Source organism: Heteronotia binoei, chromosome 1 (genome assembly GCF_032191835.1).
Source record: "Heteronotia binoei isolate CCM8104 ecotype False Entrance Well chromosome 1, APGP_CSIRO_Hbin_v1, whole genome shotgun sequence".
Taxonomy (NCBI): Eukaryota; Metazoa; Chordata; class Lepidosauria; order Squamata; family Gekkonidae; genus Heteronotia; species Heteronotia binoei.
Genome location: NC_083223.1, coordinates 58,346,598 through 58,359,493, shown reverse-complemented (window position 1 = coordinate 58,359,493; position 12,896 = coordinate 58,346,598). Strand labels below are relative to the sequence as shown.

The 12,896-nt window shown below is 42.1% G+C and overlaps 1 protein-coding gene across 1 annotated transcript in view; it reads left to right on the top strand.

Moving 5' to 3' along the window:
* CSMD1 (CUB and Sushi multiple domains 1) overlaps window positions 1-12,896 on the top strand; it is a 1,753,937-nt gene that overhangs the window by 1,660,012 nt on the left and 81,029 nt on the right. Inside the window, exons 51-52 of the mRNA XM_060234944.1 lie at window positions 8,576-8,770; window positions 10,436-10,609. Coding sequence (XP_060090927.1) covers window positions 8,576-8,770; window positions 10,436-10,609 — 369 coding nt within the window. The remainder of the gene's footprint in view (window positions 1-8,575; window positions 8,771-10,435; window positions 10,610-12,896) is intronic.

Below are 12,896 nucleotides of genomic sequence, written 5' to 3'. Positions count from 1 at the left end.
CCCAGTTCTCCCAAATTAGAGTCTGTGCACTTAACCACTACACCAAACTGGCTCTCTAGGGCTGTGCATTCAGATCTACCCAGTACTTTTTTTGTAGCTGGAACTCTTTTGCATATTAGGCCACACCGCCATGATGCAGCCAATTCTCCTGGAGCTTACAGTAGGCCCTGTAATAGCCCTGTAAGCTCTTGGAGGATTGGCAACATAAGGGGTGTACCCGAGTTGAAAACATCCCCCCAAAATACCTTATCAGTATTTTGGGGGTATAGTTCAGCTTTCCAAAGGTATCTGGGGTTTCTTGGGAAAACTGGGGGGAAATCCCAACTATATTTGGGGATTTCAAGTAGATCTAAAAGCAGCAGAGAGGAGGGAGTAGACTGCTCCCTCCTCTCAGCTGTTTGTTAGACAGGCTTATGCAGTCCCTTTGAACTGCAGAGGTGAGCCTAAGGATCAACCTCAGCTGTGGCTGGCTTCTCTTGCAGCCCAGTTTAAATCAGGCAGCAGGAAAGGGCAGCCAAGATGGGATTGGCTATGCCCGTGGGGACCCAATCACTCCCTGCAGGCACAGCTGCATGCTGCCTTCTCCTGCTGCCCAGTTTAAACTGCCTCCTGACTGTCTTGTGACACTTTCTTTTCTATACTAGAGAAACATGAACTGTCTGACATGTTATCATTTGGGAGATCATGCTATAAAACTGCTTTCAGCTTGTAATTCTATTTATCATACTGATGCTGCCTTTCTGCATATCAAAATGTCTTTCTGTACCTTGGGATCTAGTCTCTTTTCGCTTTCTTTGCCACAATCAAGCTTTATGTTATGAAGCAGATTAAGGGTACCAAATTCTGTATTCAGATTTTTCTTCTTTTTTGTTTAGGAAGTTTAGAAAGAAAATATATTTTGAGAGAGGGTTCAGAATACTAGAGAATGGAGAAAGAAGGCATTAAATAAATATAGAAACTTGGAGTGTGCTGTGAAGTTAAAGCCACTTTTCAGAACCTTGAAAATAGGAACTCAGAATGGGAATAGTGGCTTTGCCTGATTTGATACCTTTGTTGTTTCAAACCACCACTCAGCATTGCACTCCATACCACTGGGATTCTGGTTAAATGGGAGGGGGGGGGGGTTAAAAAAATTCAGAATTGGAGATATGCAATTTTTAATGTCTTTATGTTCATCATATATTTCCTCATTTTAAGGCCTAGAAAACCCAATGAGCTTCCTAGTTGAGGGGGCTTTGAACCCCCCAGATCCTAGTCTGACAAATTAATCAGTATACAATGCTGGCTCTTAGTGAGGCAAGATCTTCCCCTACAGAACCCATGCTGAGTCTTCCTCAATAACTCGTGTTCATCAATGTGCCTACTCATTCTGTCCTTGATAATGGTTTCTACCAACTTTCCTGGTATTGAAGTCAGACTGTGACTGGCCTGTAATTTCCCGGATCTCCTCTGGAACCCTTTTTAAAGATGGGGGTGACATTTGCTACCTTCCAGTCCTCAGGAACAGAGGCAGATTTCAACGAAAGATTACAGATTTTTGTTAGAAGATCCACAAGTTCAACTTTGAGTTCTTTCAGAACTCTTGGATGTATGCCATCCGGACCCGGTGACTTATTAGTTTTTAACTTGTCCATTAGTTGTAGGACCTCCTCTTTTGTCACCTCAATCTGACTCAGGTCTTTCAACACCCCTTCCAATATTAGTGGTTCTGGGGCGGGCAAACACTTCTCATCTTCCACGGTGAAGACGGAGGCAAAAAATGCATTCAGCTTCTCAGCCATTTCCCCATCCTCCTTCAGTAATCCTTTTACCCCATGGTCATCCAAGGGCCCCACTGCTTCCCTGGCTGGTTTCCTACTTCTAATATATTTGAAGAAATTTTTATTGTTGGTCTTTATGTTTTTTGCAATATGCTCCTCATAGTCCCTTTTTGCCTGCCTGATCACAGTCTTGCATTTGATTTGCCACTGCCTGTGTTCCCTTTTATTAATCTCACTTGGACTGGTTTTCCACCGCTTAAAGGAGTCCTTCTTACCTTTTACAGCTTCCATTACTTTGTTTGTTAACCATGCTGGCCTCTTCTTATACCTGTTTGTGCCTTTCCTAACTTGTGGTATGTATTTTATCTGAGCTTCTAGGATTATAGTTTTAAATAGTCTCCAAGCTTCCCCAAGGGTTTTGACCGTATTTACCTTTCCTTTCAGTTTCCTCCTCACATGCCTCCTCATCTCAGAGAATTTACCCCTGTTAAAGTTAAATGTGGTTGTGGCGGTCTTTTTGGGCAACTCCCTATTTATACAAACGGTGAAATCAATAACATTATGGTCACTGTTCCCAAGCGGCGCAATCGCTTTTACGTCTCTCACCAAGTCTTGGGCATTACTTAGGACCAGATCCAGGATCGCCCCACCCCTGGTAGGTTCTGAGACCATCTGCTCCATAGCACAGTCATTGAGAGCATCAAGAAACTCAATCTCTTTCTCTCGACCAGAACACATATTGACCCAATCAATCTGCGGGTAGTTAAAATCACCTATTACGACACAGTTTTTACGTTTAGCCGCTATCTTTAATCCTTCCATCATATTATAATCGTCCTCTCTCTTTTGATTTGGTGGGCGATAACAAACTCCCATAGTTAAATTTCCTTTTGGGCTCTCTAATTCAACCCAAAGCATTTCTAAAAGGGAATCTAATTCTCTGACCTCAGTCTTACTGGACCGTATATCCTCTCTGACATACAGAGCCACCCCACCTCCAACCCTTCCCTCCCTATCCTTCCGATATAACTTATATCCAGGAATCACCGTGTCCCACTGATTCTCCTCATTCCACCAAGTTTCTGAAATTCCCACAATGTCTATGTTTTCTCCCAACACTAAACATTCCAATTCACCAATTTTACTTCGGACACTTCTAGCATTTGCATACAAACATTTATAATTTCCCAGGCTAGCTACACCCGCCACCTCTCTCCTGCCGCCTCGAAACTCTGGCAGACAGTCCATACTGTTTGTCACCATCACAGTGGACAACTCTGATCCGTTACTCGGTAGAAAAATAGAAGCCAACCCTTCATCTCTTTGAGACGAGTCCTCCCGAACCAGAGACATTCCATCTCCTGTCGGCTTTCCCCCAAGATTTAGTTTAAAAACTGCTCTGCCACCTTTTTGATTTTAAGCGCCAGCAGCCTGGTTCCATCCGGAGACAAGTGGAGACCGTCTCTTTTGTACAGCTCCCGCTTGTTCCAGAAAGCATTCCAGTGCCTAACAAACTTAAACCCTTCCTCCTTACACCATCATCTCATCCACACATTGAGACTTCTAATTTGTGCCTGTCTCTCCTGCCCTGCACGTGGAACAGGTAGCACTTCTGAGAAGGCCACCTTGGAGGTCCTGGCCTTAAGTCTCCCACCTAGCAGCCTAAATTTCTCCTCCAAGACCTCACGACTGCATTTCCCCACATCGTTGGTGCCAACATGCACCACGACCACAGGCTCCTCCCCAGCACTGTCTATCAGCCTATCTACTACACGCGTAATGTCCGCTACCTTCGCACCAGGCAGGCAAGTCACCATACGGTCAATACGTGGTTTTGCCACCCAGCTGTCTACTTGCCTAAGGATCGAATCACCAACTACCAAGACCCCCCCTCTCCCCCTGCCCAGGGATGGTTCCTTGGCGCGAAAGGATACCCGCTCACCCACCGAAGAAGAGGTCCCTTCTGAGGGTGCATTCCCCTTATCCTCAGCAAGGTGCCCTGTTCCCTCTCAACCCTCACGCTCTCTGGCAGCAACGGGGCTGCCACATTTAGAGTGGGGCTCATCTAATACGCCCCCGAGAGTCTTCCCCAATTGCCTAACTGACCGTCTCTGCTTTTCCAGGGCAGTCACCTCAGCCTCAAGGGTACGAACTCGTTCCCTGAGGACCAGGAGCTCCTTGCATCGAGCACACACCCAAGACTTCTGTCCTGTGGGCAGATAGTCATACATGTGACACTCAGTGCAAAACACTGGAAAGCCCCCACCCCCCTGCTGGCATTCTACCTTCATGATATATATATATATATATATATATATATATATATATATATATATATATATATATATATATATATATATATATATAAAATATACAGTTCTCTTTAAATGCTGTTGTTTACGTGGCTCCCCTTCTGGAAGGTCAACTTACCTTATTGGGAGAACAAGGAAATCAGGGATCTGGGTTCCTGGTCCTTAGGAAGCCCCCAGGCAAAGAGCCACAGGCCAAGAGCCCTTTAGCTCTCGCCCTTCGGCTCGCGCCTTTAGCAAGGCGCAGCTTAAAATGCAAAGAGGGTGGAGCAGACCACTCCTAAGCAATCATCAACAATTACTCTCAATCAATCAATCAATCACTTTCCCCTTTAGCCCACTCACCCAAACATACAGCAGTTCCCCAGCTATCACAACTCAGCCTTTTCAGCAGTCACCCAAGCCTCAGAATGAAGTCTTTCAAAACGCAGAAATTCTTAGCAACTTCTCTAGCTGTCTCAGCTTATCAGAGCTGCTCTGCTCTGTTCTGCTCCTCTCAGGCCTCTCTGAGATGTGCTCAGCCTTTAGCAAGGCGCAGCTTAAAATGCAAAGAGGGTGGAGCAGACCACTCCTAAGCAATCATCTACAATTACTCTCAATCAATCAATCAATCACTTTCCCCTTTAGCCCACTCACCCAAACATACAGCAGTTCCCCAGCTATCACAACTCAGCATTTTCAGCAGTCACCCAAGCCTCAGAATGAAGTCTTTCAAAACGCAGAAATTCTTAGCAACTTCTCCAGCTGTCTCAGCTTATCAGAGCTGCTCTGCTCTGTTCTGCTCCTCTCAGGCCTCTCTGAGATGTTAGTGTGAGTTGGCTCACAGTTTTTTAGTCTTCAGCCCACTCATTTTTATCTTCACTCAGGAAGGATGGCTCCAGAGCAAACTAATCTATGCAGTAGCTCACAATTTTAATTCCAGCAGCTCACAAGCAAAATTTTTGCTCACAAGACTCTACAGCTTAGAGGGAGCATTGGCCACCAGAGGTTGCCATGACTTCCAGATGCACACAGACTCATGCACATAAAAATTACAAAAATACCCCCAAAAGGAGAGAAATGGCTGGTGGTCCTTTGCTTTGTCAGATCATGTGGACTGGAATGCACTGTAAGTACTTCTTAGTTCAAGATTAATCCTGTTCTTTGGCATTATGTATGAGTAAGTACTCTCATTCTGGTGATATGACATATAATCATACTTGAAGGATGTAATTACATTTACTGAACTATACTTGGAACCAGGCAGCAGTTAATACATATATCAACAGAAACAAATCAGCATAGAAAGAAGACAGTTTTTCTTCTTTATATCTAGATGTATCTGGCATCATCTCTGATTCAGATGCTGTGTATATAAATAGCAAGTGTCACTCGTAACTGTGAGGTATAAGAGAGAGAGACTGATGGGTGTCTGAATAATTTGTTCTAAATACAGCAGCCATTGAATTTGCTGTATTTTATCTCTGGATTGCAGTTCTAAGTCAGAAGAATTCAATGCAAAATTTAAAGCTGTCTCGGCCAAATAAGCTTTCTAGCATCACTTATGTATTTATCTATAAGAAGTTTTATCGGTTGCTTTACAAAGCAGTAACCATTATTTTCCTCTCTGCAGATTTTTGCATCAGGCCTACAGACAAACAGACACACAAAGTGCTGCATCTCAGCAAGATTCCCCCCCACACACACACACACACTCCAATATAGTTTAGAAAGAAAGTGGGCATTGCAGCTAGGAGTATTGAACAGTTTTTCAATTTAGGAATAGGATTTGAGCACCTATTTAAAAATTATAGCTCCAGCAGTGTGAGGAACTGGATGGTTCTCTCAAAGTCTTCTCTAGAGCTGTCAGTAAATGAACATCATTGATAGACAAGTGGAACAAGCATATATAGACACTTAAGAAGCCTGACAGCAGGCAAACGGAAATAGTTTGATTTCTATCTTCTTCCCAGTGCATATTGAGGAAACCTTTTTCAGTTTGATACCTGTGTTCCTTGTTAGCTATATCTCTCTCCTGTTACTGCTTTCCCTAATTTAAGAGATATACTTTTCTATATCACCTTTACTCTCCAGAGAACCAGCTTGAGGTGCCCCCCAAAGCAGCAAATCTGGCTGAAATTGTTTTTCATCTGTTCAAAGGTATTTAAGGACAGAATTGCCCACAGGCCCGAGCAAAAGTGCTTTTGTCATCCATCTCTTAGTATAGACCTGCGTGGAAGATTTGGTTGGGGTAGGAAGGAGATTTGCTTTTCACTCAGAAGCCTACCAGAAAGGGAACAGCATTCCACAGGGGAGGTACCACTGTAAAAAAAAAAAAAAAGCCTGTTTCTGTTTTCCATCCACCTGAAGAACAGGTCACAGAGACCAGAACTTATGAGGAGCTTGACAGTATGAGAGGAAATGGTCCTTGAGTTGTCCGCAGGTGTTTCACAGTTCAACCCTACCTAAGAATGCTTTCCAGAGAATAATCCCCATAGGATAGCACTGTGTAAGATTCTGAGTATACCTGTTTAAGATTGGACTGTCAGTGATCACAGAAGAAATGTCTGAAAATCAAACTTTCCTTATTCACTGTACCTCTTCACTGCTGAGTGCAACACCTCACTTGATCCACTCTGTTGTTTGCTTGCAATTTAAACAAGCATCATTTAGAGTAGTTGTATACTGCAGTAGCATTTAGCACAGTGGCTGGACAAGTAGCCAGTGTTAATGATTCACTGACTTGCTTGGACTTCGTGTGCCCCAGGGTTATTACAGAGCAGATCATGCATCATTTAAAATCAGCTATGTCACAGTGCCTTTGCACTTGCACAGTTGGTAGCATTCATCAGTCAATGGCATAAAATCATGCTGCTTAAAATGTATTGAACCACAGGAGTACAAAACTGCATCAATGCCGTCCGGGTAGCACAGATGAATATACTCCACTTTGGTACACAGGCATGGAAACAAAATGCATTAGGATGGAACACTAAGATATGTGCACCTTCCCTCACATTTCCCAGTAGGAAAGAACCTTCTTTGTAAAGTTTTAAAAAAAAATGTTTGGTCCAGAGGGTAGAAAGATGTAAATAGGGGAAGGGACAACTATAGGAAAATTCACATGTGCAAAATATTTGTTTATTAGATTATGAACACTTCCACAGATGAACACTTCCTCCATGTAAAAGAGGCAAAGCTTTTGAGTACTGAGGCAAACCATACAGTTCTTCCTGGTACAGCATCAGAAACCCTCTTTTCTAAGTAATGAACAACAATACAGTTTTGATGGATATAGGACAGTGACAGTTCTGGTGAAGGCAATGTGGAAATGCTCCAAGACCACCGAATAAGCACGGGTAATGCTATCCTATGCAGAGCCACACCCAGGTCCATCAATGACAATTAGAAAGGATGTATCTGCTTAGGCTGAAACTGTGGGCCAAACTAGATGTGACAACTTCCTTGTGTCCAACACAGTGATGCTGCCTCTATTGTAGACCCTAAAATGGGCAATTTAAGAATGCTGCAAGGAAAGAGTGAGTGCAGTGGGATGAGGTGCTCTTGCTTCCTGCCGTGGGCCTTTGCAAGTGGCAAAACAGCTAGCCTTTTCAGCACTTGAAATATTTTTTTTGGGGGGGGGATAAGAGCACCTTTTCTCTCTGTGCTGCAGACCTGATCAGGATTAGGCCCTTCTGACATTTTTAAATTGCTCATTTTAAGCTTTAAAATGACAGGTGTACCCCATAACAGAGACAAGGAAGCTGTCACATCTAGTTTGGTCCCTGTAAGTAAGCCTTGCAGCTCTCTTCCTCTACAATATCCCAGGAAGATGAAATCACCCCTTATTATTTTTTTAACATACACCAAAGATTATGGATGAGGGCAGAATGTAGACAGCAGTGTGAGAAAGCCATTCTGATTTGAATGTTAAAAAAACCCAAAACATTTGCAAAATGTAGCAACTGTGTCTGTCACAATACTTGAATCAACCAAATTAGACATCTTTCAAAATAAATACTGTACAAATTAAAGATTTGTTAGATAAATGAAACTTTTGGAATGGCATCTGTATTTCACATTGGGTAGCAATTTACCATTCCTTGAAGTCCCTGCTGACTACAAAACAAATATGACTGAGTTTTAAAACACACTGTATGCCAGCAGAAACATCGTCCATAGGTGTCACATCCAATTACCAATTATTATTATTATTGCCATTTATATTCATTTACATATATGGGTTTGACTTTGTTTTAAATTAGATTTTAAAGAAGTAATCTATATCAGAATTTTGAAACTATTGGTGAATACATCATTTTCCTCCTGTGTTTCAATTGAAACAGCTTCTCCGTGCTGTTGTTGAGACAAATATTGGACGTTATGCGCTGGAACATGTATTTGAGAAATGCTTATAGCATGCTCAATTTCACAAGGAAAAGTCTATTGTCAATAAGATGGTGTTTCATCTTCTGTGAAGTCATGTTGGAAGAAAAGTGCTAATCCTGAATTGTCCTTGTTTCACAGCTGTGACTTGCCCCAGCATTGAGACTCTGCTCTCAGAATATGTTGTCTGGAGACTGATTTCTGGGTCAGTGAATGAGTTTGGAGCACAAGTCATGCTGAGTTGCAGCCCTGGCTATTATTTAGAGGGTCAGAGACTCATGCTGTGCAAAGCTAATGGAACATGGAGTGGTGCTGATGAGAGACCAACTTGTAAGGGTAAGAAACATTTATTTACACTCCTCAGTTCCATCTAAAGATACATTCTTTGTCTAATGCAAGTACAATCTATATAGAGGACATTAACACTTGATATTAGCTTTACAAAATATCAGGGTCATGATTCATCATGAACCTCTCGTGTAAATAACTGGGACCTGCACAAAAGCATAGAAAATTAATTAGATATAAAAGTGTTTGTTTCTTTCTAGTATATTTGTACACTGATAATTATAACTATCTGTAGCAGTCTCCTTTTTTCTTCCAAAATAAATCACTTTAAATCTTTAAATATTTAATAACATTTAATTTTCCAAGATCGTTTCATAGCTTGTGTTTTTCCTGGCACACATGTGGAGTTCTTCTATGTGTTCACATCAGTGGAGGGGGCAATTAATGGCACAGAAAGGAGTTTCCCCCACTTAAATAGTTGAGGAAGGTCTTAAGGATGTGACAGAGGCTTCAATGTGCACATTGAAACCTTTCATTTAGAACTGAACAAGGGGATTGTCTTAATATATACATAATCGCATACATATGTTCCATTAAACAGATGATTTGTCCATGGTGATAAGTCCTTATCTGAGGCACCTCATGGATTTGCTGTTCTTACTGCATCTTAAATTAATTGTGATTTGAATTCATCAATCACATTCAAGTGTAATTAGACAGATAAACTAATTAATCAGAGATTAACTGAATGCTTAAGTAACAGAGATCAATCAAAGATGAGTTGAACTATCTGCACGATCTTGGAAAATTAAACGTCATTAAATATTTAAGGATGTTAAACTATTTTATTACAAGGCCCCTCAAAATACATCTTAGGAGGTTTTAGCAATCTTTGGGACTATACATATAATGTCAAGACAGGGTACAAATATTCTAAGTAAAAATCAATAGTTAAATATTGCTTTGATGAGTTTTGTGCAGATAGAATGCTATGGTTTCTTCAGGATCTGAAGAACCACATAAAAAGTTTTATTTGCCAAAGTGGCCCTGAACTTGTCTTTGAAATATGAATCTGCCCTGTTTATTTTATTTAAAACATTCCTGTGCTACCTTTCTACCCAAATGGTATCACCAGGCAGTGAACATCATTAAAACATGCCTGGCATCCTACTCCTTCGACTGGGGAAAATTTCAAAATTACTGTATGATAAAGCATTAGAAATAGGATCTGCATTAGAAATAGGCTTGGCTATCCTTCAAAATTCCAGTTGTTGCTGGCAATTCCTACATTGGATCCTGGCCACAAAATAAAGCAAAAAAGAGGAAGAGTACAGTGTGAAAAACAAATACATTGATACTCTTAGCCTAGAAAAACTGTTTTCAGATTCTTTTGGACAAGTGGGAAAGTTTAGAAGATTCCTGGGCCCCCTGGCTTACTGTGTGGGAGCCCCCCCCCTCTTTTTCTCCCTTGCTGAGCAACAGGGCAGAAAAACAAGGCATAGAACTAATGCTGAAGGCCCAGACCTTTGTCTTTCTTCCTTCTGCATACAGTAATACAGCTGGTTGAAACCCAAGGACAGGAAATGTTCTTAAAGCTAAAGAAAAAGGAGTGAACATCAATGTATGTTCGCTTTCCAAAGCCTTGAAATGTTTCTCTAGGGGTCATTACTGCTCTGTTATAAGTGGATATTATAATATACTTTCCCTTCTCAGTAATCTCCTGTGGAAGTCTCCCAACACCACCAAATGGCAATAAGATTGGCACCCTGATTGTATATGGAGCTACAGCAATCTTTACCTGTAACACTGGGTATACATTAGTTGGATCTCACGTTAGAGAATGCTTAGCAAATGGACTGTGGAGTGGCACTGAAACACAATGTCTAGGTAAATATATAAAGGGTCTTATCAAAAGCTAGAAATTTAGAGTCTAACAATGAATATGTTTTGTGTATATGTATGTATGTATTTATCCATTTCATTTCATTTGATTTCTGTCTCACCCTCCCCTGCACAGCAAAGCTTAGGGTGGGTAACAACAATTAGACTTCAAGACATATATATGAAATTTTAAACACTTTGTACATAAAATATCTTATACATGTAAACCATCTATAAAGATTAGTGCCTATAAAGCCAATACAGTATCTCTATCTCAACTAATGAAGGGAGGACGGGGAGGGTCAGAGGTGATGCAGTTGGACAGTCAGTATTCCTCACCGAGAGGCCCTATGGAACATCTGTGTTTTGCAGGCCCTGCAGAACTGTTTCAAGTCCCTCAGGGTTCAGGGCTTGCTCAACAGAGAGTTTCACCATATGGGTGCCAAAGCCAAAAACGCCCTGTTTCTGGTTGTAGTTAGACAGATGTTTTGTGCCCAGCAAACACCAGAGGTTGTCATTCGATGAGTGTGCTCCTTAGAGTGTGCTCTGGATGTACCAGGAGAGGCAGTTCCACTTGTCCCAAACTATTTAGGGCTGTCACAATATAAGTAACAAGCCTCAGAACCAAGGAGCTTCTACAGCCGAAGCAAGACTATCCCCTGAAGGCTCATCCTTGACTTTCAAGCAATTTTCTTTAATTAATAACACACACCACAGTGTTCTAGTGCCTTCAATCTTATCCCTTCCTTCTTCCTAATGTCCACCAGGGGAGACCATACTTGATCACCACTAACTTTCACCAGCCATGATGTGCACGGGCAGGGGTCATTTTGTAGAAAAAATATGTGGTGGAGCTCATCAAGGGATTGTTATGGAGCTGCACATATTATTCAATGGACAAGGAAGTGGAACTCTCAGAAGGAGGAAGTGGAACTCTCAGAAAGGTTCAGGAGCTGTGCTCCTGTGAGCTCGCACTGAATCTGAGGCCTGGGCATGGGTCTAAAAATCAAGTAATAGGCTTCACAGCATCCAGGATCCTGTTGACATTGACTTGAGAGAGTCATTGGCTTGAGAGACCTAAAGATGGCCAAGGGGCCTTCAGTTCTTGTACTGTATCAAAGTAGGCCATCAGGACCTGGTAGTGCAAAAATATTTTATCTGCAAAAAGTCTGCAAAAGCCTCACAGCTAAGTTCTGAATTTCTAACATTTTGGACTCTCTGAGAAAGAGGAGTTAATTATCCTAAACAATTTTTCTGGGAAAGTGTTAGCAAAAACAATGGAGGACAAATAAAACCCCTTTTTAGTGGTCCTCACTGCCATCTCATAGGCTTTCCTACAAGATGATTTTGCAGCTTTGTCATGATATCACCACCAAACTCACTCTAGTCGTCTTAGCTCCTGCTTCATCCTCTGAAGCTTCATGGTATACCAAGGAGCAAATTTGGAAAGGGGCAGAAAGAACATCAGGGGGTGATCTCATTGATAGCTTCAAAGATGCAGAGAATCCAGTCCTCTATCAGTTCATCTAATGAGTCACCAGAGCATTCTGGAACCTGATTGGGTCCATCAGTCTCTGTGGGCCAAAACAAATCAGCTTGTCATCTATGCCCAGGTGGGCCTTCAGGACAAAATCATTTGGACATGGCACATCAGCAGTGGTAATCAAATCCATATTTATCCCCATCCCAAACATCACCTCCAGTGTGTGACATGCTTGATGTGTGGGACCTGATATAACCTGTAGGTGTCCCAGTGCTGCCATGGATGACACTAGGTCCTAGTCTGCAAAATGGCAGTGTTATCATCAGACATTGAAGTCCCCCAAAACAATCAGCTTCTTAGGATACACCAGAGTCCAACACAAAACTGCCTCAAGCAGACTGGTGACTGGTACACTAGCCATACAGCCAGATTCTCCTCAGTGGCCCAGACTGGGGCAACACGGTCAATACCAGAGATCTTTGGGAGAGAGAATGCCCTGAAGGAGAAAGACTCCCAGATGAGCATTGCCACTTCCCCCCTCCCCAGCCCTTTGTCTGCAACTGATGTAAGACTGGGAAACCAGAGGAGGGGCAACTCTTTCAAGGTGACCATCTCACCCTCCCTTACACAGGTCGTGGTCATGCATGCCAGGTTCACTTCATATATTGTAAAATAATTTTACAGAGTGGCAGTCTGGAAGAGAACCTAGCATTTCCTTACCTCTGCCTCCTTCCATTATCTTACTGTTTATCTTCAGTGCAGTCCCACAGGGGGATGTTCAGGTGAGCCACCAGAGGATACCTTACAGCT